The 27767-nt window shown below is 45.0% G+C and overlaps 1 protein-coding gene across 12 annotated transcripts in view; it reads right to left on the minus strand.

Annotated features, from left to right (window-relative positions):
* Positions 1-27767, minus strand: part of dlg1b (discs large MAGUK scaffold protein 1b) — a 136575-nt gene that overhangs the window by 38382 nt on the left and 70426 nt on the right. For 5 of the 12 annotated variants that reach the window (XM_080778284.1, XM_080778282.1, XM_080778277.1 and 2 more), the window contains 2 exons: positions 23904-24083; positions 1476-1604 (listed from right to left, as the gene is read on the minus strand). The exons of 3 other annotated variants lie outside the window; for them this stretch is intronic. In XM_080778284.1, the coding sequence (XP_080634410.1) occupies positions 1476-1604; positions 23904-24083 (309 nt within the window). The remainder of the gene's footprint in view (positions 1-1475; positions 1605-23903; positions 24084-27767) is intronic. 4 more of the 12 variants (XM_080778281.1, XM_080778283.1, XM_080778286.1 and 1 more) reach the window with 4 other exon arrangements.

Consider the following 27767-nt stretch of genomic DNA (forward strand, 5'->3'; position numbering starts at 1 on the left):
CAACACAACATCATCAACAAAGCTTCCCGCATCCTTGGTGGAGCAAAATATAGAGAAAAAGGGCAACCTTGAGTATTATTCAAATGTAAATCTTATCACAACGTAGAGAAGCTGACATTGTTACTGTTAGAACACTGATCCTGGTACAGTTTTAAGGAACACTGATCCTGGTACAGTGTTAAGGAACACTGGTCCTGGTACAGTGTTAAGGAACACTGGTCCTGGTACAGTGTTAAGGAACACTGGTCCTGCAACAGTGTTAAGGAACACTGGTCCTGGTACAGTGTTAAGGAACACTGGTCCTGGTACAGTGTTAAGGAACACTGGTCCTGGTACAGTGTTAAGGAACACTGGTCCTGGTACAGTTTTAAGGGGGAGCAGAGCTCAGATGAGCAGCGCTGCAGCATGGAGTCTGTCTGTCTGCATCTACTCCATGCTTCACTGACAAACCTCAACTCTAGATCTGTCTCTATCTATATCTGCCTGTCTGTCTGTCCTTCTTTCTCTACTGTCACTTTGCTCTATTTCTGTCTGTGTTACTATTATTCAATCACTCTCAACTTACTCACTTACTTACTGTCGTCTCTCTCTCTCTCTCTCTCTCTCTCTCTCTCTCTCTGCATCCACCCAGCTCTCTGTCAGCTTTCTCAGTCTACATATTATAGCTTTTTTTCTCCTTTTCTCCCCATCTCTATCCATCTCTCTCTCTCTCTCTCTCTCTCTCTCTCTCACACTCTCTCTCCATCTTTTTCTCCGTCTCCAACTCTCTCTCTCTCTCTCCATCTCTATCAATGTCTCTCTCCATCCTTTTCTCTCTCTCCATATCTATCTATTTCTCCATCTCTCCATCTTTTTCTGTCTCATCTCGATCCATCTATCTTCTCTATCCATCTCTAATCCCTGTTGTCTGTCAGAACTACAGAGAGGTGGCTGGATGGATGGATGGATGGATGGAAGAAAGACAGGGCTGTGGAAGGAACCAACTCAGTCAGAAGTTGGTTGCATTGAAATGAAAAAGGTTGACGATCAATGATCAAAAAAGGCATAGAAAAACGTGCACAAAAAAAAGGATAATAATGAAATGAAGGGGTCCAATTTGACCCTTACAGCTCTGTAGTTCTGAGAGTGTACAGGTGAAACCAAATGGACTCTCACAGGTGCATTTGGTTCCACCTCTACACTCTCAGAACTACATGAACGATAATAGACGCCATGCACATACGCCATTTTGGAAATAACTCTTCCTACGCTTCGATCAGACTCCCTTCCTTCAGGTGTTACCGATGATACTAAGGCTCTGTTCCAAACCTTTTAATTTCAAGGAACTCTGAGTGTACAAATGTGACCAGAATGGAACAGAGCCTTCATTAGTATCATCGGTAACACCTGAAGGAAGTCGGACGAGCTATATCTAAAATGGCGTATGTGCATTTAGAGCCTATTTGATGAAGTTTAGGAAGGTGGTGTATTTGAACCTGTGTGGTGGAGGTGGGTGGGGTGGTGACGGTGGCGGTGGTGGTGGGCGTGTCCTCGGCTGGGAGGATGAGGGGCGAGACGGGGATCACAGGGATTATGGGAGAGGTGGGCGGGGTCACATCCGCCTGCTGACACAATAAGCACGGTGTTGAGGTCAAAGGTCAAACAACGGCGACCACGGCGCACAGACAGACACTGAACACAGATGACACGGGACAGAGGAAAGGTGTGTGTGAGTGTGTGTGCACCTGCGTGCGTGCGTGTGTGTGGACTTGGAGGATGGAGGGATGATAATGAAGAGTTTGAGAGGAGGATGATAAAAAATCAAGAGGATTGTGGGTTTGTGTGATGAAACCGCATGTTGATGCTGCGATGACAGGTGGGTGCCGTTTACAGGGGTGGGCGTAGAGCCAGAGCTGAACGTTGTGTGTGTGTGTGTGCGCGTGCGTGTGTTGGTCTCAGTGGGGGGCGACTGATTACATTACAGGGCTTACAGCTTTTCCAGCTCCCACACGCGGTCCAGGACAAGACTGAAACGGGACAGCGACTGACTGGACTGTTAACCCCCCCCCCCCCCCCCCCATCTACAGACCTGGCTTCAATAGGTGCACTTGTCCAACTGCTCCTTAATGCACATTTCTAATCATCCGATCATATGGCAGCAGCAACAACTTACAATTCAGGAATTTAGAAGACGCTCATAACCAGAGTGACTTATAATAAGCAAGGCAAACACATATACATAGAATGCAGAGAGACAGTGTAGTGCTTCAGTAAACTACAGCGTCATATACAGTAGAATGCAGACAGACAGTGTAGTGTCTCAGTAAACTACAGGGTCATATAGAATGCAGAGAGACAGACAGTGTAGTGTCTCAGTAAACTATAGGATCATATAGAATGCAGAGAGACAGTGTAGTGTCTCAGTAAACTATAGGATCATATACTGTAGAATGCAGAGAGAAAGTGTAGTGTCTCAGTAAACTATATGATCATATACTGTAGAATGCAGAGACAGTGTAGTGTCTCAGTAAACTATAGGATCATATAGAATGCAGACAGACAGTGTAGTGTCTCAGTAAACTATAGGATCATATACTGTAGAATGCAGAGAGACAGTGTAGTGTCTCAGTAAACTATAGGATCATATACTGTAGAATGCAGACAGACAGTGTAGTGTCTCAGTAAACTATAGGATCATATACTGTAGAATGCAGAGAGACAGTGTAGTGTCTCAGTAAACTATAGGATCATATACTGTAGAATGCAGACAGACAGTGTAGTGTCTCAGGAAACTATAGGATCATATACTGTAGAATGCAGAGAGACAGTGTAGTGCCTCAGTAAACTATAGGATCCCATAGAATGCATCAGTCTAATAATATTAATTTGTATTCTGTAAATTGAAACTATGGGTTCTCAGGTAAACAATGAACCGCAATGAGCATCTGTCTAAATAACCTGCTATCTAAATTTTAACCTTGTGGTCAAGAAACAAAATGCATTAACTTAAAGGGACACTTCACCCTTTTTGCAAAAAAATATATGTTAATGACGTTTAGAAGCTTTAGATCACTTTCCTGGGGGTATTTATGTGTGTAATATGTGGTTTTAGATATTTTAGATTGTAGCAGTGAGCCTGTTGTCTCTGATGTCATGGACACTGGTCTCACTACCTTCCTGGACTACAATTCCCATAATTTTTTGGTGCACTGCTCCTCCTTGTGGATAGGGGGGAGAGCTGTCTTACTGAGACAACATGTAGTCCAGGAAGGAAGTGAGCCCAGTGTCCATGACATCAGAGACAACAGGCTCACTGCTACAATCTAAAATATCTAAAACCACATATTACACACATAAAGACCCCCAGGAAAGTGTTCTAAAGCTTCTAAACGTCATTAACATATATTTTTTTGCAAAAAGGGTGAAGTGTCCCTTTAAGGCATGTGCACATGGTCAAGGCGATCTGTTGGTGTATTAGCACAAACTTTGATCTGGTGGGGCAACCAAATGGTCAGCGGCGACCCTGCCTGGACCCTACTATGAGAAGCACCACACTCTGCCTTGTTTCTCATACTGTACTATAGTTATACACATTTGACCAGTACAACCCCAGTCTTCTACTGTTATACTGGGAGCTGACCAGTACAACCACAGTCTTCTACTGTTATACTGGGAGCTGACCAGTACAACCACAGTCTTCTACTGTTGGTACTTGGAGCTGACCAGTACAACCACAGTCTTCTACTGTTATACTGGGAGCTGACCAGTACAACCACAGTCTTCTACTGTTGGTACTTGGAGCTGACCAGTACAACCACAGTCTTCTACTGTTATACTGGGAGCTGACCAGTACAACCACAGTCTTCTACTGTTATACTGGGAGCTGACCAGTACAACCACAGTCTTCTACTGTTATACTGGGAGCTGACCAGTACAACCACAGTCTTCTACTGTTATACTGGGAGCTGACCAGTACAACCACAGTCTTCTACTGTTATACTGGGAGCTGACCAGTACAACCACAGTCTTCTACTGTTGGTACTTGGAGCTGACCAGTACAACCACAGTCTTCTACTGTTATACTGGGAGCTGACCAGTACAACCACAGTCTTCTACTGTTGGTACTTGGAGCTGACCAGTACAACCACAGTCTTCTACTGTTATACTGGGAGCTGACCAGTACAACCACAGTCTTCTACTGTTATACTGGGAGCTGACCAGTACAACCACAGTCTTCTACTGTTATACTGGGAGCTGACCAGTACAACCACAGTCTTCTACTGTTATACTGGGAGCTGACCAGTACAACCACAGTCTTCTACTGTTATACTGGGAGCTGACCAGTACAACCACAGTCTTCTACTGTTGGTACTTGGAGCTGACCAGTACAACCACAGTCTTCTACTGTTGGTACTTGGAGCTGACCAGTACAACCACAGTCTTCTACTGTTGGCTACTGGGAGCTGACCAGTACAACCAGTCTTCTACTGTTGGTACTTGGAGCTGACCGGTACAACCACAGTATTTTAGTCTTTGCTATTAGATGGTGGTCTGGCCTGACAACAGACAGGCTGACGGACTGACTGTCAGAACAGAGAACTTCCTTTTCCAGCAACACATCCAGCGCCTCTATGGAAAACCAAAATGGCTAAAATTAGCCATGCCAATCGACGGCATTGATTTGCCAACCTACTTTCAGTGCAGCCACGCCTGCATGGAAATCCTTTCACAATGAGGCTTAGCCGTTTTCAGAGAATACAATCAAGAGCACTGCAAGACTGCAGATTACAATTACATTTTAAAAAAATAGCTACATTTGCTGCTCTATAAGCTTACAGTGTGTTGTAATTTCATCTATTTTAACACCGAGTCTAGATAGAATCATAGACTCCCAAACAGCTACAACAATACCAAATACAGATACCAGCGCATTAAATCGTCAATACAACAATTTTCTTTCACACAATATCAAATCATTAAAAAAAAACTATATACAAGAAACGACTCTCTGGCTGTGCATTAGAAAGATATAAGCACAGAGATGTGTGGAGACAGGGCAAGCAAAGGATTACGCAGCATTTCACAAAATACAGTAAAAGGCTTCCCCATAGTGTGCAATGTTAAGTCACAACAAATCACGCACGCAGCCAAGACTAAGATCGCCAAAGAAGAGACACGCTGCTTCTGTGTACACCAGTACAACCCACTTACCCTGCCTGGACACAATAATAATTATTATTATTATTATTATCATCTTCTGTGTACACCAGTACAACCCACTCACCCTGCCTGGACACAAGACATGTTTGACCTACAACGGCCTCAATGCTGCGTTCACACCGGCAGATGCAAAAGATACAATGCTATACACAGCGTATTTGTAGCATTGTAACTTTGTAGCTGTAGTTGAAACCAGCTCAACTTCTTTTGTATCTGTTGCAGCAGCTACAAACGTCGGATGCATATCTTGTATCTTCATGTCGCTGGCTTCCATTGAAAATGAAGGGTAGACTGTATCTTTGCATCTGGCGGTCACAGTGAATGCAGCATAAGAGTTGACTCTAACAGTCTGAACTGTTGAGTCCAACAGTCTGGACTGTTGACTCGAACAGTCTGAACCGTTGACTATCAGACAAATGCACTACCTTGGTAAAGCCATTTCACAACAGTCTGAACTGTTGACTCTAACAGTCTGAACTGTTGAGTCTCTAACAGTCTGTCTGAACCGTTGACTCTAACAGTCTGAACCGTTGACTATCAGACTACTGCACTACCTTGGTAAAGCTGAAGGGGACCCAGGGGATCCGAGTCCTCCCAGTAGCAACAGCATGGTGGGGGTTGTTGTTGCAGACTTTGGCCGTGCTCTTGGTGGGACTCTTCTTCACGCTGTCCCGCAGGTTGACGAAGCGGCTGCGCGCTCGGTAGGAGGCCGGCAGCGTGCACGCGGTGAACGTGGTCAGCGAGACCGCCGGGAGGGCGGCCTGCTGCTGGGGGCGGCCCGTCGGCCTCCACTGGGGAGGCGGAGACGCTACGGGTGGTGGAGGAGGAGGCAGCGGTGGTGGCGGAGGCGGCGGCGGTTGGTGTTGCTGCTGCAGTTTCTGCTGGTGCATTTGTTGTTGTTGTAGTAGTTGTTGTTGCTGTTGTTGTAGTTGTTGCTGTTGGTGCAGCTCGATGGCATGCTGCCGATGAAGAGGGTGCAGGTGCGCGAGGGACTCCCGGAGGCTCAGGTTGACCCGCGGCGGGAAAACGGAGGGCTTCCCGTTCCCGGAGGCTCTCTCCCCTCCTCCGTTGGTGGCCGGGGTGGCGCCGCCACCGCAGTGCTCCTGCTTGGGGTAGTGCGTGGTCATTTGGGCCCCGCTGCGGGCTGGCACGAGAGGGAGCGACGGCGAGGAGCGGAGAGGAGTCCCGTGGCGGTGGTGGGAGGAGGAGGAGGAGGAAGGAGGCAATGCCGTAATGGATCTCCCCCTGATGGTCTCAGCAGGAGGGCGCCAGGCCTTTTCTTGTCTCTGGCTTTTAGTCAGTGACAGTTTCACAGAGCAAAGACCTGATCCTTCTCTCTCTCGCTCTACAATATTTAGAATAAGCTGCCTATCTCTCTCTCTCTGTGACTCACATGTACATTTATCTCTCTCACTCTAGCTCTCATTCACTCTCTCCCTGTGACGCCCTCCTCCCTCTCATCTTCTGTCGTTCTCCTGCCAATTAACAGGCTCCAGTGAGCATGGCACATGTCAGTGTGTGTGTGTGTGTGTGTGTGTGTGTGTGTGTGTGTGTTATGAATAATCAATGCGGCCTACAGATTCGGATCCACAGCCGCGTTGTTTTACGTGTCATCAGTGCGTGCCCCGGCAGCTTGCTGGCTATGTGTCATCATCATCGGCACAGGCCCGGCAGCACTGAGGAAGAGTGTGTGTGTGTGTGTGTGTGTCCATTTGTGAGGGAACCCGCTGAATTGGGAGGGTTGGGGGCTCCATCCTTAGCTCACCCCCCAGGGGTCCCCCCACACCCCCCCACCCCCAGCTCAATGATTGATAGTTAGGAACCAAACGCACCCCGACAGGTCTGTAACTCTGAGCGTGTACAAATGGAACCAAATGGACCCTTACAGGTCTGTAACTCTGAGCGTGTACAAATGGACCCTACAGGTCTGTAACTCTGAGCGTGTACAAATGGAACCAAAGGGACCCTTACAGGTCTGTAACTCTGAGCGTGTACAAATGGAACCAAAGGGACCCTTACAGGTCTGTAACTCTGAGCGTGTACAAATGGAACCAAATGGACCCTTACAGGTCTGTAACTCTGAGCGTGTACAAATGGACCCTACAGGTCTGTAACTCCGAGCGTGTACAAATGGACCCTTACAGGTCTGTAACTGAGCGTGTACAAATGGAACCAAATGGACCCTTACAGGTCTGTAACTCTGAGCGTGTACAAATGGAACCAAATGGACCCTACAGGTCTGTAACCGAGCGTGTACAAATGGACCCTTACAGGTCTGTAACTGAGCGTGTACAAATGGAACCAAATGGACCCTTACAGGTCTGTAACTCTGAGCGTGTACAAATGGACCCTTACAGGTCTGTAACTCTGAGCGTGTACAAATGGAACCAAATGGACCCTTACAGGTCTGTAACTCTTTTTGATCAAAGTTTTTTTATTAATTTTTCACACATGAAAATATTATACAACATTTTTCGAACTTTTTTTTTTTTTTTCCCTTCCCCCCCCCCCTCCCCTCCCCCCAGAGTTCACGCTCTGAAAGAGCCACAACCCCGGTTCAGGTCTGTAACTCTGAGCGTGTACAAATGGAACCAAATGGACCCTTATGGGGCCTGTCACAAATTGCTATTTGGTTCGATTTGGTACCCTTTCAGAGTTAAATAAACACTAAGGATTTTCTACGGTGTAGAACAATGTCCAAAAGATAATTGTGTGTTTGATTTTTAATCTCTTCACGGTCCTTGAAACGAATAAAGGCTGAGAAGCAGAGCTCTAGATATTCAGCACATCGCTCTGACCTTGACGCTCTGATGGAGGCTACAGCAGTGCGTGTGTGTGTGTGTGTGTGTGTGTGTGTGTGTGTGTGTGTGTGTGTGTGTGACAGATGGTTCAGAAAGTATAGCCTGATTTACACTGCATCGTAGGACGGAGCATATCGCTGCCGTCGTGTGGAAAGCTTGATTGTCCAAAACCAACCCTTATTAACATCCATAAATGTTGGGCAGAAGCCTCGTAATGATCCTAACTTAACATCCATTAATGTTGGGCAGAAGCCTCGTAATGATCCTAACTTAACATCCATTAATGTTGGGCAGAAGCCTCGTAATGATGGTAACTTAACATCCATTAATGTTGGGCAGAAGCCTCGTAATGATCCTAACTTAACATCCATAAATGTTGGGCAGAAGCCTCGTAATGATGGTAACTTAACATCCATTAATGTTGGGCAGAAGCCTCGTAATGATCCTAACTTAACATCCATAAATGTTGGGCAGAAGCCTCGTAATGATCCTAACTTAACATCCATTAATGTTGGGCAGAAGCCTCGTAATGATCCTAACTTAACATCCATTAATGTTGGGCAGAAGCCTCGTAATGATGGTAACTTAACATCCATTAATGTTGGGCAGAAGCCTCGTAATGATCCTAACTTAACATCCATTAATGTTGGGCAGAAGCCTCGTAATGATCCTAACTTAACATCCATTAATGTTGGGCAGAAGCCTCGTAATGATGGTAACTTAACATCCATTAATGTTGGGCAGAAGCCTCGTAATGATGGTAACTTAACATCCATTAATGTTGGGCAGAAGCCTCGTAATGATGGCAACTTAATGTCCTATACCTGATCATACTACAAATTGAAACCCTAGCACCAAAACAGCAGACCTACAAGCTCAACATTTGTAGTTTTGGACGTGAGGATTTCTGAGAGAGAGGATTTAGAGTTTGTAATCACCATACCCGTTCACAAGATGACTTGGTTTTAAACATATGCGTTGTGAGCGAAGTATTTACAAAATAAATGCAATAATACATAAATACAAAAGTAGACATATGGAGAATTGGAGATACAAGGTTTCTGCCCGACAGCGACCATATATTAGACATGTGTGTGGGTCTTGACACGATGCCAGGCCTTCACATGAAGGGTTAAATAATGAATGGAACCATATGACTTATAGACAGAAGAACAACATGAACAAATAGGTTCACGTTATTAGCCTTGGTTGACATGGCAACATGCCTGTGTGTCAGCCTACCGCAAGTGCAACCTCTTCACGTTTCAGAAACGCAAAGAAAGGGAGAAAAATAACGGCCAAGAATGCGCTTTGGTACACGCCGATGTACAGAATTTGAGTGGACAAAGTATTATCCATTTTAATTTGTTCATTTCGTTTAAGTTGCCTTGTCTTACATGCCGTTTTAAGTACTTTTATTTTGAAATTGTACTCGCATTCATTGTCAATCTGTAACAGGTTTAGATCGTGTCTTGCCCCCATTTATCCCCAAAATATTTTTTGTTGAGTATATCATTTTTGACAAGTTGTTGTAAATTGGCTTGAGGCCAGGGTGATTTCAGAGTGGAGAACAGCAAACGTGGCTTATCATATACCGTTACCGATAAATCAAAGTGTAAAAAATGATTAATACAAGATCCATATCAATGCATGCCAATGTATTAATTTATGATAAACAATGGCTGCTTTATTACTATCAAGCAAAGACTTATATTATTCTCATTCACTCTCTTACACACAAACAGACAGAGACACACACAATATACTGTGGCCATTACAAACACACACTCACACACACCTTGCATTGCTCCTTCCCCCCAAAAACACATCAAGGCACACTAATCCTAATATACTGTATGGTCCTCTGCACGAAACACGCAAATACACACACACACACACACACACACAAACACACACTCCAATACACAGTGCACTAACCTCAGACACACACACACACACACACACACACACACACACACACACACACACACACACACACACACACACACACACTGATTACAGTACATACCAAGATAAATCACACACACTCCAATACACAGTGCACTAACCTCAGACACACACACACACACACACACACACACACACACACACACACTGATTACAGTACATACCAAGATAAATCACACACACTCCAATACACAGTGCACTAACCTCAGACACACACACACACACACACACACGCACTACAGTGCATAAACCTGCAACACACTATATACTATAGAGTTGCTGTCGGGCAGAAACCTTGCATCTCCACATGATTTTCTTTCGGTAAAGGAATGCCCGGCTTAATCACACAAGAATGTTGCAAGCATTTGAAAGTGAAACTTAAAATAGTTAAGTCAGTCTGTGAGTTTCATGAAAATGTAACCAATGAAGTAATAATAACATGCAGAGACCACAAAAAAAGACATTGGATCCATTGATACAGGGTCTAGAAAACATAAAGTAACGGTTTTGGACATACAAGGTTTCCAGCCGACAGTGACCCTATCATCAGATGCAGTCCATATCCACACCCAAACCCCCCTCCCTGCTTTCAAAGAGCCAATAAACTTCCTGGCGAGTGATTGGCTCAAACACCAGCCAATAGGTAGCCTCCGCACGCGCCTCCCCTCTGGCCACTAACATGTCACAACCATAGAGTTATAATACTGTATATCTAGAGGGCAGACAGCCAGTGTTGCCAGGTTTTGGGAGAGAAACAAGCGGTCAGGTTTACTAAAACAAAACAAGTCCCAAAAAAACAACCTAGCGTGATGTCATGAGGCGTGGTCATATATGAAGGCGTGACAAGAGGCATGACACAACTGATGGGAAATGCAGGTTTTCATAGTAAACCGCGACCTACGGTCACAAATAATGCATACAATAATAGTTATTTTCTAAATACAAATGCTTTACAAAAAAAATGAAAAATAAATCATTTGTAAAAGCGACTTTACAGTAAAACAAGTGGCTTAAAATAAGCTGACACTGCTTCCAATCTGCACTGAAGTCAATCCATGTTATTGCTAGCGTGCATATCAATACAGTATGGAGCCACGTTATTGCTAGCAGCGTGCATATCGACACAGCATGGAACCAGCATGCATTGTATGCTTGTATGATATATTTAACATGCCTTACAGAGTGGTGTAACAATGGTGCTTTATTGCTGGCATCGCGCTAAGCTAACTCGCCCCGAAGGCCCCGTGTGCATTTGATTCTCCGAGAACAATAGACGTGTGTGTGTGTGTGTGTGTGTGGGGTCTTCACTGGATGACATTGGCGTGGAGACATCGATATCTGACATAGTAATAATAGAGCACATACAGTATTGACACGCGCACTGTGCGGGGCCGTCGCTACACCTCTGACAGAGTGACTATACTTTACTCCAATACAGTGCTTCTCAACCTGTGGGTGGGAACCCCCAGGGCCGTCCGTCCCCACATGACTTATTACTGCATCAAAATTAATCAACACACTAGACTTAAAAACGTTCCACTACTTCCTTCAAAGGTGTTAGCGATGATACTAATGAAGGCTTTGTTCCATTCTGGTCCAACAGAGTCAGGATGCTGCTATTGTGCGATTGAGTGGGTTCCAAATGGCCCTGTAGGGGTCTGTAACTCTGAGTGGGTTCCAAATGGCCCTGTAGGGGTCTGTAACTCTGAGCGTGTACAAATGGCCCTGTAGGGGTCTGTAACTCTGAGCGTGTACAAATGGCCCTGTAGGGGTCTGTAACTCTGAGCGTGTACAAATGGCCCTGTAGGGGTCTGTAACTCTGAGCGTGTACAAATGGCCCTGTAGGGGTCTGTAACTCTGAGCGTGTACAAATGGCCCTGTAGGGGTCTGTAACTCTGAGCGTGTACAAATGGCCCTGTAGGGGTCTGTAACTCTGAGCGTGTACAAATGGCCCTGTAGGGGTCTGTAACTCTGAGCGTGTAGTACAAATGGAACCAAATGGACCCGTAAGCCATTTGTACACTCTCAGAGTTATGGGGGTCCTTGACATTAAAACATTTGAAAACCACTGTACACTAATTGGAACAGAGCTTTAATTAGTATCATCTGTAACACCCGGAAGTAGGAGGAGTTATTCTGTGTGCATAGAGCCCATTGACATATAGTCTGTGCCGGCTACAGAGATTGAGGGAAACTGAATGATGGATGCTCTCTGTGGGATTAGGATTAGAGCTCCCTGATACTGTGTGCCTGGTTCTACAGCTCCCCCTGTAGGCTACTATGAGTACACCAGTGGGCACTGGGTAGTGACCCATATGACCCAGCTATCCATTTATATGGGTCGCGACTCGAGAGTAAATATCCCCCCCCCCCCCCCCTTCCTCTTATTTGTTATTTCAAAAGATTTTCAATTTGTTCTTTTTTCAATCAACCATTTCATTAAAAAAACCCAAAAATGTTTCAAAACAAATCTTAAATACATTCTAGAAAGAAATGCCCCCCCTTATAAGTAGACCTACTGAAAATAGCAGTTTCAAAATAATGTCTTAATTTAATGTAAAATAAGATAAGAAAAAATAAATCTTGCGTTGTAATTCACGTTGTAAATGGTCTATTCCAGTAAATGCATCCCAGTAAATGTGCCACAGTGTGTCTCATTCAGCAGGCATCACGTACAGCACGTTTCAGATTTTAACATCGTTAAAAATCAGCTGCACTGCTGACTCGCGCACGCACACGACACGCACACGCATGACACAGTTGCACCAAGTATAAAATAGAGCTTCTAAAACGGGTAGTCCCAATACTTGTCACGTGACCGGTGTAAATTTCACAGATAACCCACAATCACTTTAAATCATTCACAGCTGATTCCGCATCTCTGTAGCTGTACTGGGGAAGGGGAGTGCTTGATTGCCTTGAAAACCCATGCCGTGCAGGCGTCTAAGCGCCGCCCGGCTCATATGACTGTGAATGTGTGGCTCCAGGTGGCCCTGTAAAGACATCCGTCACATAGCCTTCTTGCAGCAAAACAAGGAAGTGATGTGGCTCGCTCTGGTGGCGCAAAGCGTAGTTACTTTTGTGAATTTAATAGTTTTATTAGGTTAATATTGCTATATGTTTGTAACCGTTTTAGAAAAGCAATAAGCCACTCGAGGCTCCAGCTTACCGGATATTTTACAATGGCTGGTAACGTCCCCAGCCATTGTAAAATACCCAGTAACCTGAGACCTCTCGTGGCTTATTGCTTAATTAAGCAGTCAATCAGCCCAATTGATTTAGTCAATGTATGTATTTGTTTGCGCTAATTTGTTCAATACACGATTAATGGCAATTAAGTATTTAATAGAATAATGATTAAGAAAATAATTGATAACAGCCTTAAACTGTATGTTTAGAAGGAACATCTGTCTGAAGCAGTAAACAGTGAGGAGGTATGTGGGCGGGTTTGTGTGTGTGTGTGTGTGTGTGTGCGCGCGCATGCGTGTGTGTGTGTGCGTGCGTGCGTGCGTGCGGAGCTCAGAGGTTGCTAGGTAACATTGGGAAAGGCATGCATTACTGCAGGGGTTCTTTTTTCTCACACACACACAAACGCACGCACGCGCCCGCCCGCCCGCCCGCAAACAGTTTGTGAGCATTATGAGCATTTAAAAAGGAGTACTTTTTTGTGGATGTACAATCATTACTGACTGTTGGTAGTCATTTAATGTAATCCTCATTGGGTATTGCGTCTTCAGAGTGCGTACACACTACACACGCACCCTTAAAATCTGTCCAGTAGAACGCATATACACTGTTTTCATGGTCACCTCTTCACCGAAAACTGGACTATGAATAGGCCTTAACAGAAGCCTCTTTCACATATCGTATATATGCAAGCTCGAAACGCAGCGCAAAGCGACGCGTTTTGAGCTTGTCGATCGCCTACTTTTGATACTTTTTAATTGAATCCTGAAAAGACGGATATGAGAGACGATATAAAGTCTGTAAAATGTCCACTACTTTGTTACTCCCACTTAAGTAACACAGCGTGATTTCCTTCCATAGAATGTGACGGATGAATTGAATTTCTCCACATGCGGGTCTCCCTCTGATGCATCCATGCATACGACACAAACCACACTGTCTTTTCTAGCATAGGCCTAATGTAGACGACGAGCTACAACCTACTTTTCATCTCGTCTCAGTCGGATGGGTGGAAACCTCATAAAACTGTTACTATTCAAGATTCAAAAATAGCACAGCAAAGGTAGTCGTGAACGGGACTTGAACAGATCAAAGCCTGCATGTGGCCTGCACCTGGAACACTAGGGCAGCGGGGACCCCAAGAACACTGGTTTTAAATTGTGAAACCATGAAAATGGAATACCTAAGTTCAATTATCAACCACTCTCAATATGCCTTCTGTATTATTGGCATGTCACTATTGGGATTTTTTTGTTTGTTTTTTAAACAATGTCAATATAACAGATAGAGGTACTAAAACACGTTGCAAGCTTGTACTGTAAATCTGAGTGTTTGTGTTCGCGCCGTGATTAGGGACGCTTGCATTCATATTGTTAAATGATCAAAGAAATGTGATAAAAGTTCACACTCAAAGTGTGAAAAGCCTACGAGGGAGAATTGAAGGTGGTTCTGACTCACAGCAAATGTTGTGTAACATTTAGGACCCAGCAGGAAGGCATTTGACAATTAGTCAGCCTTGCCTTCTGACACAGCATCGCATCACCTCTCTGACGCTTCCCTGTGCCAACATGCACAACTCTGCTTCCCACGGCGTCTCTAGAACACGTGTGCGCACCACAACCACTGCTGTGTGCACACAGACACGCACACACCTGCTTCCCACTTTGTTTCTCTAACACTTTCTACCTTCCCCCCAACCCCCCCCCCCCCACACACACACACACACACACACACACATCTCCCTCGTTACTACTCGGTGCCAGTACTAACAGTAACAGTTCACACGTTATCTTGCCAACTGACACACACACACACACACACACACACACACACACACACGCACACACACACACACACACACACACACACACACACACACACACACGCAGTTTGTGGGTTAGCAGCTCGTCGTGTGAAGGTCTGTACAGCTGGTCATGGTAAGGTCTGTAGAGAGCGTCTCTTAGCTTGTGGTTCTACAGCAGTGGTTGTTGTCAAACATGTGTGGCTCGGGTCGTCCCTGTAAATAACTTCCATGCACGGCATGCACCCCCGAATTACATCGCTACCTTATAGCACCTTTTGTCATATAATATGTAAATCCAACGGCCAAAGATACAGTATTTTTTTCCATTAGGACAATAGACTGCAATTTTTCTGGGTGAAGAGATTTGGTTTACTGTAGGCTGAAAAAGAACGAGTACAGTTTAACTCGGGTCCATTTTACATATTTTTAAGTATAGAGTGTCTAAAGTGGTTAAACTGAAGTGACAATGATAATATACTACATATGTATATAAATTGCAAATATGTGACCGAATTTGTCACAGGCAGAGACATGGCGGCAGTAAAGCTGAAAAAGTTAAATGATTAGTTTTTGTCCAAAATGTGTTAATAGCACAGCAAGACTCTAGACATACTAGAGCACTAGAGTAGTTTCAGAACTGAAATTGACCTGTAAATATGAAAAAAAAGCATACTTGCATACCTGTGAGTTATAAGAATTTTGCTTACGTTTACTTCAGTTCTATAAACTGTAGTTTCAAATTCTAAATACTATTCACTCAATCTAATTAACCAATATTTAATTATTTTTCTGCTTTCATGAAAAAACTAAAATTTAAAAATTCACAATGACAAGTTAAAACAAGTTCAGTCACATATCTAAATATTTGGGGGGCAACCCGCAACCACTTTTAGAAACCCTGCCGGTCTACAGGTCTGTATATAACCTCCAGTTAGCTCGCCGTCAGCAGGTCTGTAAAGGTCCCGTAAATTAGCTTGTGGTCTACAGGTGTGTAGAGGGTTCAGTGTGATCCAACATGACGCAGCAGCGTCACATTCTGTTGTAACGTGTTTTCCATGCATCTGCCCCCACTAGCCACGTGCACGGCAGTGAAGACACAAGCTACATGTAGGAGACGCACGCACACACACGCGCATGCAATGCCAATGATGAAGGAGACGTACAAATGTGGAGTACCACTCTGCTTTGTGAGATAATTCAAAGCCACAGCACTGATCCCTGCACACATCCCCCGCGCAGCAGTGTCGGGGAACATGACTCACGGTGATGTACCCTCCAGCCCGAATCCTTCCCGAAAAATATCCTTTACTCTCCTGATTGACCAGAGAGGTAGTAGGGTTTTTAGCAAATAGTCGACTCGTCAACTAGTCAACTAGTAAAACCACTAGTCGACCTCGTTGGTACTAGTTGAATAGTTGATAAAAAATAAACGCACTTGTCCTTCAATGGCTCCTCGTCAAAGGATTTAAAGTCCACTCATTCCAATTACAGGGGCTCCAAAGAGTCCTGGATTGCTATTTTTACGTCACTACCTCACCGTGCCGGGAGTAGGTAAAAACTAGTTAACAACTAGTTGTCTAGTAAACTGGTCAACTAGTAAAAATCAGTAGTCGTGAAAGCCTGAAGAGGTACTATTATGACACTGGTAGGACTATGAGAGCTAGGACGGTGGTAGTGATGGGTTAAGCTAGGAGGACAGTGGTAGGTGGTGGGTCAATTTTCCAATTTGGCCAATTATATTTAATAATTGTATACTTTCAGAGTGTATTACTTAGTGGGATTATTGGAATAGCGGACATCATCCGTCATCTTACCTAAAGGCCAAACGGAAATGTTACGTCTTATCTTCCAATGTTCACTGAAAAAAACAGTATGGAACCATAAATCACAGTGATTGGTATGACAGCTGTTCAAGTGAAATGCAATGATGGCGACAGCCCTACTGATGAGGTTACGGTAGGACAGATGGTTTATACAGCCCTACTGATGAGGTTACGGTAGGACAGATGGTTTATACAGCCCTACTGATGAGGTTACGGTTTATCGTAGGTCAGTTGTTAAGTCATGGGTTTAGCATAATGTAAATGGTAGGTTACAGTAGAGTAGGTCAGGGACAGGTGATGTTATGATAGGACAAAGACAGGTGATGTTAGGACAGGACAGGTGATGTTATGATAGGACAGGTGATGTTATGATAGGACAGGTACAGGTGATGTTATGATAGGGCAAAGACAGGTGATGTTATGATAGGACAGGACAGGTGATGTTATGATAGGACAGGGACAGGTGATGTTATGATAGGACAAAGACAGGTGATGTTATGATAGGATAGGACAGGTGATGTTATGATAGGACAGGGACAGGTGATGTTATGATAGGACAGGACAGGTGATGTTATGATAGGACAGGACAGGTGATGTTATGATAGGACAGGGACAGGTGATGTTATGATAGGACAGGACAGGTGATGTTATGATAGGACAAAGACAGGTGATGTTATGATAGGACAAAGACAGGTGATGTTATGATAGGACAGGGACAGGTGATGTTATGATAGGACAGGTGATGTTATGATAGGACAGGACAGGTGATGTTATGATAGGACAGGACAGGTGATGTTATGATAGGACAGGTGATGTTATGATAGGACAAAGACAGGTGATGTTATGATAGAACAGGACAGGTGATGTTATGATAGGACAGGTGATGTTATGATAGGACAGGACAGGTGATGTTATGATAGGACAGGACAGGTGATGTTTATGTTATGATAGGATAGGACAGGTGATGTTATGATAGGACAGGACAGGTGATGTTATGATAGGACAGTGACAGGTGTCAGGGTAGTAAAGTGGTGTTTTTTTGGGGGGGAAGAGGAGACCTACCATCAGCCTGCGGTGGAGCCTCTTAGTTCTCCTGAGCGTCCCCATGATGCGGCGGCCCATCTTTTTAGCGTACCAGACAGAGTTCAACATCCTGACACTCCGATACCGGCCCGGCAGGCAGGCAGACAGACAGCCCTAAGCGGAACTCCTTGCTCGGCGTTCCCCTCCTACTGTTACTCTGATTATCCTGTCGTTGCCAACAGCTGCGCAAGGTAGGTAGCTTTATAGTCACCTCCTCTCTCGCACTCTCTCTCTCTCTCTCTCTCTCTGTCTCTCTCTCTCTCTCTCTCTCCCTCTCTCTCTCCCTCTCTCTGTCTCTCTCTCTCCTCCCGCGGTCACTGCCGTGAGGAGAGAGACAGCGACGAGACGCCTCCCAATGCTGGTACCGTATCGCTGCGTTAGCTCGTTGTTGTTATTGTTGTTGCAGCGTTACAAGCTACAGATCTTTGTGGTTGTCGTTATAGCGCCACCGGGAGGACACGCTGCTTCAGTAGAGGAAGGCGGCGGAGGAGGAGGAGCAGAGGGGAGGCACAGGGCAGAGGGATGAAGGGAGGCGTGGGGGGGGTTCATGTCGTCCGTCCGTCCGTCCGTCCATCCACCCCCCCCCCCCCCCCCCCCCCCCAACAAAAAAAACACCACCTCCTAGTCCTCCTCGCTCTTTTCTTGTTCTTTCTCCTTCAAGCTATTCTCATCCTCTCCCCATGCACCTCCCTCTGCTCCCCCTCCTCCTCCCCTCTCACCAACACAGACACATGGGAGGAGAGGAGAGGAAGAGGAGGTGGTGATGGAGCAGCGAGAGGCTGTGACAGACAGGAGCCTGCATCTACCTCTTCAGGAGAAGAAGACAGAGGATGAGAGAGAGATGGACAGAACAGAGCAGGGTTGGAGAGAGAGAGAGAGAGAGAGAGAGAGAGTAAACCACTATAGATGGACGTGAGGAGAGAGACAAATCGCCCCGCAATGGATGTATGGTGAGAGAGAGAGAGAGAGAGAGAGAGAGAAAGAGTAGGGGAGGGATAGAGGAGAAGAACACTTAACCTGTAGAGAGAGACGGACAGAGAGAACAGAGTGACGGAGAGAGAGAGAGAGAGAGAGCGCGACCAATCTGGTCCTTTCTTTCCTGTCCTCTGTATGTGTGTGAGTATGTACAGCTGAAAGCAGCAGTACACTGGTGCAGTGGATGAGCGTGGGAGAGTGTGTCAGAGAGAGAGAGAGAGAGAGAGAGACGAGGGGGGGGGGGTGAGGTAGTTAGTCTCAGTGTCTTCTCTTATGTTTAGGAAATTAAACACTTCCCTTCATCTTATCCTCTCTCCCCTCCCCTCCCCTCCCCTCTCCTCTCCATCACTCTTCTGGACCGGTAGAGTGATGGAGGGAGGTAAGGACAGACGGACAGAGGGATGGATGGATGGATAAGAGAAAGGCTAGAGAGAAAGCAGATTGCGAGGTGAAAGGTGGATGAAATTAAATGAAAGGGGGACGGGGGGATGAAAGCACGGTGAGGATAGGTGGAGGGATGGAGAAATGTCCTGACAAAGTCAGCACATTGCCGAGGACACTCCTTTGCTTAATGAAAAAGTCTTGTCATTGTAGACATAGGACAGAAAGGCAGAGAGAGAGAGACAGTGTAGGAGAGACAGACTGTAGGAAAGCTGAGAGGGAGACAGTGTAGGAGAGACAGACTGTAGGAAAGCTGAGAGAGAGAGACAGTGTAGGAGAAACAGACTGTAGAAAGGCAGAGAGAGAGACAGTGTAGGAGAGACCGACTGTAGAAAGGCAGAGAGAGAGACAGTGTAGGAGAGACCGACTGTAAAAAAACTGAGAGGGAGACAGTGTAGGAGAGACAGACTGTAGGAAAGCTGAGAGAGAGACAGTGTAGGAGAAACAGTCTGTAGAAAGGCAGAGAGAGAGACAGTGTAGGAGAAACAGACTGTAGAAAGGCAGAGAGAGAGACAGTGTAGGAGAGACCGACTGTAAGAAAGCTGAGAGGGAGACGGCGTGGCACGAAGGTAGACAACTTTTTCCCATTTTCCTGATTGGTTTTGTCAGCGGTTTGAGATTAATTTGTTCTATAAATAGACGGACTGTCTGCGCCTCCTTCTGTGGGACAGAAGGAATGCTGAGGAACAATAACAGCAGAGAGAGAGAGGAGACAGGAGGAGGAGGAGACAGGAGGAGGAGGAGGAGGAGGAAGGAGGAGACAGGAGACAGGAGGAAGGAGGAGGAGACAGGAGGAGGAGGATGAGACAGGAGGAGGAGGAAGAAGGAGGAGGATGAGGAGGAGGAAGGAGGAGACAGGAGGAGGATGAGACAGGAGGAGGAGGAAGGAGGAGGAGACAGGAGGAGGAGGATGAGACAGGAGGAGGAGGAAGGAGGAGGAGACAGGAGGAGGATGAGACAGGAGGAGGAGGAAGGAGGAGGAGACAGGAGGAGGAGGATGAGACAGGAGGAGGAGGAAGGAGGAGGAGACAGGAGGAGGAGACAGGAGGAGGAGGAAGGAGGAGGAGACAGGAGGAGGAGACAGGAGGAGGAGGAAGGAGGAGGAGACAGGAGGAGGAGGATGAGACAGGAGGAGGAGGAAGGAGGAGGAGACAGGAGGAGGATGATGAGACAGGAGGAGGAGGAAGGAGGAGGAGACAGGAGGATGAGACAGGAGGAGGAGGAGACAGGAGGATGATGAGACAGGAGGAGGAGGAGGAAGGAGGAGACAGGAGGAGGAGGATGAGACAGGAGGAGGAGGAAGGAGGAGGAGACAGGAGGAGGATGAGACAGGAGGAGGAGACAGGAGGATGATGAGACAGGAGGAGGAGACAGGAGGAGGAGGATGAGGAGGAGGAAGGAGGAGACAGGAGGAGGAGGATGAGACAGGAGGAGGAAGGAGGATGAGACAGGAGGAGGAGGAAGGAGGAGGAGACAGGAGGAGGAGACAGGAGGAGGAGGAGAAAGGAGGAGGAGGAGAAAGGAGACAGGAGGAGGAGGAGGAAGGAGGAGGAGGCGACAGGAGGAGGAGGAGGCAGGAGAAAGGAGACAGGAGGAGGAGGAGGAGGAGGAGAAAGGAGGAGACAGAGGAGGAGGAGGAAGGAGGAGACAGGAGGAGGAGACAAGAGGAGGAGGAGGAGACAGGAGGAGGAGGAGGAGACAGGAGGAGGAAGAGGAGGAGGAGACAGGAGGAGGAGGAGATAGGAGGAGGAAGAGGAGGAGGAAGAGGAGGGAAAAGCAGTGGGGAGAAGATTGGGGCTCTGCAATAGTGACAAGTCATGTCATGGTCTTGTGAGCCCTTTGTCTCTCTGGGTAACACAGCTAAAAATACATACAGAGACAATACACGGAGACGAGAGAGAGAGAGAGAGAGAGAGAGAGAGAGAGATATATATACATACAGTAGAGAAGAGCAAGGGACATACTGTACATGGCTGTATACAGCATTATGGTTGCTGTCGGCCAGAAGCCTCTTATGTCCGCATTTTAACATTTCTTTCCGTACATGAACGCACTATACTTGATCATACTGCAGTGTCACACAAAAGTAGCAAAAACAGCAGGTCTGCAAGCTTGCTATTTTTTGGCATTTGAATCCTGGAAAGTAACAGTTTTGGACATACGAGGTTTCCACTTGAGAGAGACGCTAACATACAGAGAGATAAAGAGACATAGATATCCAGAGAGAGAGAGGGGGGGGGGGGGGTAGATAGAGCCTCATTAAATCTATGGTTGTCTTTGTTGTCTATGTTCATCTTTTCCCTCATGTTCCATCCTCCTCTTCTCTCCTCATATACCCCCTTCATGTTCCATCCTCCTCTTCTCTCCTCATATACCCCCCTCATGTTCCATCCTCCTCTTCTCTCAGCACCTATACCCCCTTCATGTTCCATCCTCCTCTTCTCTCAGCACCTATACCCCCTTCATGTTCCATCCTCCTCTTCTCTCAGCACCTATACCCCCTTCATGTTCCATCCTCCTCTTCTCTCAGCACCTATACCCCCTTCATGTTCCATCCTCCTCTTCTCTCAGCACCTATACCCCCTTCATGTTCCATCCTCCTCTTCTCTCAGCACCTATACCCCCTTCATGTCCCCTCTGACCTCCTGTTCCCTCATGTTCCATCCTCCTCTTCTCTCAGCACCTATACCCCCTTCATGTCCCCTCTGACCTCCTGTTCCCTCATGTTCCATCCTCCTCTTCTCTCAGCACCTATACCCCCTTCATGTTCCATCCTCCTCTTCTCTCAGCACCTATACCCCCTTCATGTTCCATCCTCCTCTTCTCTCAGCACCTATACCCCCTATGTCCCCTCTGACCTCCTGACCTCTCCTCTCCGTCCATGCATATATCTCTCCATTGTTTATTCCAGCATCAGTACTTTCCTTATGGCCACACACACACACACACACACACACACACACACACACACACACACACACACACACACACACACACACACACACACTCACTCCAGGGGTCCACCGTCCAAATAGACTGTTATAAGGGTCTACTAACTAATGCATTATGAAACTGCAAGCCCTGAGAAAGGCTCAGAATCACAGAAGTGTACAATCTCAGATTGACAGACAGACAGACAGAATGTTGACCATGGCTACAGCAAACAGGCAAAGGCTAATCTGTGATTTGTGAAACAGCATGAAAGGAATCGCCCCCTCCACCATAACTCTGTTCCACAAACAATTAGCACAATATGTATAAACTATAATTATGATACGGCATTGAGGTTATTATGATTCCTGCTGATCTCCTACAGACAAGAGACAACCAGTTGAACAAATTGCAGGTTGAGGCTTTAACCGTTGCTTGTATGAAATAAAACACTAACACTCTGACCACTTCAAGTACTCTTTCATCTTAAAATAACTACTATCTGAAAATAGACCATTGTACATGGGCTACAGGAATAGCTATTTTTGGTGTGCAGCATGCTTCCATAGAACAATTAGACCATTGCTTCTCAAAGTGGGGTCCGGGGATCCCAAGGGGGTTATTGTAGCGTCACAATAATTTTAACCACGGAAGTGTTAATGACCTCACATCTCCCAGTGAACGGTTGTGTGTGTGTGTGTGTGTGTGTGGGTGTGTGTGTGTGTGTGTGTGTGTGTGTGTGTGTGTATGTGTGTGTAGCATGTGCATGTTAAATTTGCAACTCAATGGCTCCTCTGTCTTCAACAGTACTCGGCTGTACAAAATTACCAACAAAAATAATCCTAAATATAGCCACTGTCGGGAGGAAACCACCTCACTCAACCACACAATTGTATCGTGTAGAGGTAGAGAAACAGAGTGAATAGTTTGTTTGATGATATGAACATTATGTTATCAAAAACGTCAACACGAGAGCACCGTTCGAGATGCACTCGGCCACTGGCCAAGTTTATTTCACACTTCACAGCCACAGATCTAGGCTCAAATCCACCTCACGACCCGTCACCACGATCACCTGATACAACAGTTACCTCCTAGACAACAGCCTCAGCCTTTCAGGAGCGTTCGTGGGATTCTTTCATATCGTCGCTGTCGAGCAAAAATGACAGAGTGCCATTGACGCTAAAAGTGGTAGCGCTTGGGTGCCACATGATCGTAGCTAATTTCATTATGATGCATGTCCGGTTTGTCACCATCTTGAATGCTAGTAGCAATAGCGCTAATGCTAGCGAGCTAAGACAATGTCCACAATTTATCCAGAAAACGCCAATATTCCAATCGCAATGACCGCAAAATCAGAAATGAGCTTTGAACATCGCCGATCTGTTCAAAACCACGGACGGACAACGCCGTGTTTTCAGAGAAAACAGCATGGAAAGGCCGTGGCTAATACAGAAGCAGAAGCATGCACAGAAACAGTGCAGGCGAGGCCCTCAACCATGCATATTAACCGGAGCGATTAAAAAATGAAAAACAGCAAGGCTTTCTTATATTGATATAAAGCATATTCAAACGAGCATCAATAACGTACAATACGTTTGGGGGGGGGGGGGGGGGTCCTTGACATGACAAACAAAGGAACAAACACTTTGAGAACCACTGCAGCACCCGCAGCTCGCCGCGTGACGTTACCTGGTACGGAGGCTGGCTTTGGGGGAAGGGGGTGGACACGGAGGAGCAGGAGGGGAGGGGGCTGTCCTCAGGGTGGGGGTGGCAGTACAGGGTGGAGGAGGTGGTGGTAGGGGGAGGGGCCTGAGGAAGGCCTAACGAGGAGGAGGAGGGCCCGTCAAAGATGCACTCCAGAGAGACCACCTGGAGAGGAGGTGGTGGTGGTGGTGGTGGTGGTGGAGGAGGGAGAGGAGGTGTGGTTCACCATGGCAGGAGGCCAAGGGTTAGGAGAATGGAAAAGAGAGAAAGAAAGATAGTTAATTAAATAAAACTATATGGAAGAGGTTAAGGAGGTGATGAGAGAGAGAGACTAAAAGGCTATACAGAAAAGCAAAAGTAAGTAAATAGCTCTATATTCTGATAGTATAGTGTTTGTTCAGTGTTAAATAGCTCTATATTCTGACAGTATAGTGTTTGTTCAGTGTTAAATAGCTCTATATTCTGACAGTATAGTGTTTGTTCAGTGTTAAATAGCTCTATATTCTGACAGTATAGTGTTTGTTCAGTGTTAAATAGCTCTATATTCTGATAGCATAGTGTTTGTTCAGTGTTAAATAGCTCTATATTCTGATAGTATAGTGTTTGTTCAGTGTTAAATAGCTCTATATTCTGATAGTATAGTGTTTGTTCAGTGTTAAATAGCTCTATATTCTGACAGTATAGTGTTTGTTCAGTGTTAAATAGCTCTATATTCTGATAGTATAGTGTTTGTTCAGTGTTAAATGTTAAATAACTCTATATTCTGATAGTATAGTGTTCGTTCAGTGTTAAATAGGTCTATATTCTGATAGTATAGTGTTTGTTCAGTGTTAAATAGCTCTATATTCTGATAGTATAGTGTTCGTTCAGTGTTAAATAGCTCTATATTCTGACAGTATAGTGTTTGTTCAGTGTTAAATAGCTCTATATTCTGATAGTATAGTGTTTGTTCAGTGTTAAATACTGTAGCTCTATATTCTGACAGTAGTGTTTGTTCAGTAACAGAAAACAGAAATCTTTAGTAAACAGAAAATATATTCTCAGGTCAGGATACCATTTTTTGCAAAATCAGGAGAGAGAACTCAATTAGAACTTAGTGATGAAAAAAATAAAATAAAGAAAAAAATAGCCACCATAATTGGAAGTGGAACACCCAGCTGGTTAAAATTGTATCCCACCCACTTTCCCGTTTCATAAACGGTTGGAGAAACGGATAGACAGGGGCGTCCCTGTTACGGAACACACTACACATCAATGATTACTAAGATGTACTGACCGTATCTAAATGTAATGAGGGTCATGTGTTATGCTATGCAGAATTGCAGATACCATGTTATTCTCTTTTATGTTAAGTGTTGCTCTTCATCATACAAGAGTGCCACACAAAAGTAGTGAAAGTAATACTGTAGCTGATCTACAAGCTCACAACCGTGAGCTTGTAGATTTGCAATGTTCACTACTTTCAAATCAGGAAGAAAAAGGAACAGGAAGAAGAAAAAAGGGTCAGTAGAGAGCCTTGTGTCTGAGGGAACAGTATACGGCCACAAGGTGGCGCCAACGTTCTGACCATTAGAAACATCACCTTTCTAATGGCATATGAAAACTAGCACCTCTTTCACATAATAAATCATATTTAGTGGTAGGGGGAAATTACTAAAAAGTAGGTTTTACACCTTGGATTTTTTTTCTTTTTTTTGCATTTTATTCCCTATATTTCAAGGTGCTGTAAGTGATTTAGTTTTATCTAGCAGGGGTCACCGCACTCACTGCATCTCTCTCCAGCTCTTTAGGAGAGACAATACATGTTCAATAAGGAGAGTGAACCCATTCATCAGCTTTAATATATATATATATATATATATATATATATATATATATATATATATATATATATATATATGTGTGTGTGTGTGTGTGTGTGTGTGTGTGTGTGTGTGTGTGTGTGTGTGTACATATAAGTGTAGATTTTATTTTCCCCTCAAAATAACTAAAAACACAGACATTTATTCCAAACTGCTGGCAACAAAAGTGAGTACACGACTACACGTCACAGACAACACAACCCCAGTACAGCATGGTCATACACACACACACACACACACACACACACACACACACACACACCAAACACAACCCCAGTACAGCATGGTCGCACGCGCAAACACCCAACACAACACCACTACAGCATGGTTGCACACGCACACACCAAACTCAACCCCACAGCATGGTCGCACACACCCAACACAATCCCACAGCATGGTCGCACATGCACAAACACAACACAACCCTGGTACATAGTTTCACAATGGAAACAAGCACACTGGGGATTGGAGGAGGATTGGTGAGGCTTTGAGATATCGGACCAATGGTATGTCTAACATAAAAAAAAGAAGAAATACAAACTTGAGCCCGTAATGACACAAAATATTGATTGATTGTTGATTCTTTAATTGAATTATTGATTAAATAAATTGAATTATCGGTTAATCGATTAGTTTTATTAACTGTTGCACCCCAAGACTCACAGATGAGATGAAAACGTCCTCCTTAACCACTTCAACCCCACGATCCATATTCGTGGAAAATCTTTGCAGAACATAGCAGATCTACAGCCTCACAACATGCCACAGCACGGTGTGTTGTGAGCTTGCCATTTTCAGCAGAGATATTCAATGTAGAGCAAAAACAGACAAGCACCGCTCTACAACATATGGGGCATGGTCGAACACAACACAAATTCCACACAAAACCAGACTAAAAACAGCACAATTTTGGCACGGTCGGACACGCACAAACCAAACACAAACCGACAAGGACTAATGGAGTCAAACCCAGACAGCATGACCCAAAGAAACCCAAGCCAGTCCTCGTCTAGCCACAGTGACGGTCTAAATAATGCATTGGGATCGTTGTACCTTTGTTGAATCATGGAAAAAATACTGAGGGGGTGTGTGGTAACAAGGTTAAACCTATATCTACTTTAGTGTGGTAACCAGGTTAAACCTATGTACTTTAGTGTGGTAACCAGGTTAAACCTATGTACTTTAGTGTGGTAACCAGGTTAAACCTATGTACTTTAGTGTGGTAACCAGGTTAAACCTATGTACTTTAGTGTGGTAACAAGGTTAAACCTATATGTACTTTAGTGTGGTAACAAGGTTAAACCTATATCTACTTTAGTGTGGTAACCAGGTTAAACCTATGTACTTTAGTGTGGTAACAAGGTTAAACCTATATGTACTTTAGTGTGGTAACAAGGTTAAACCTATATCTACTTTAGTGTGGTAACCAGGTTAAACCTATGTACTTTAGTGTGGTAACAAGGTTAAACCTATATCTACTTTAGTGTGGTAACCAGGTTAAACCTATGTACTTTAGTGTGGTAACCAGGTTAAACCTATGTACTTTAGTGTGGTAACCAGGTTAAACCTATGTACTTTAGTGTGGTAACCAGGTTAAACCTATGTACTTTAGTGTGGTAACCAGGTTAAACCTATGTACTTTAGTGTGGTAACCAGGTTAAACCTATGTACTTTAGTGTGGTAACCAGGTTAAACCTATGTATATATAAACTTTATTACAGGCTCGTGGCCCACAAGGTAAGACAGTACATCACATATACGAGAATACAAATAAAAATAAAATAAAAAATACAGTACATTTACCCAGCCCCACAGGTTACTACTCTAGGCGAGGCACTCATGCCAGTGTCCTCTGATGGTAGTGTCCTCTGATGGCAGTGTACCTTACACTGTAAGTGTAAGGTACACTTCTACCATCAGAGGACACTGGCATGAGTGCCTCGCCTAGAGTAGTAACCTGTGGGGCTGGGTAAATGTACTGTATTTT

This window comes from Protomyctophum bolini, assembly GCF_963924005.1.
Source record: "Protomyctophum bolini genome assembly, chromosome: 12".
Classification (NCBI taxonomy): Eukaryota; Metazoa; Chordata; class Actinopteri; order Myctophiformes; family Myctophidae; genus Protomyctophum; species Protomyctophum bolini.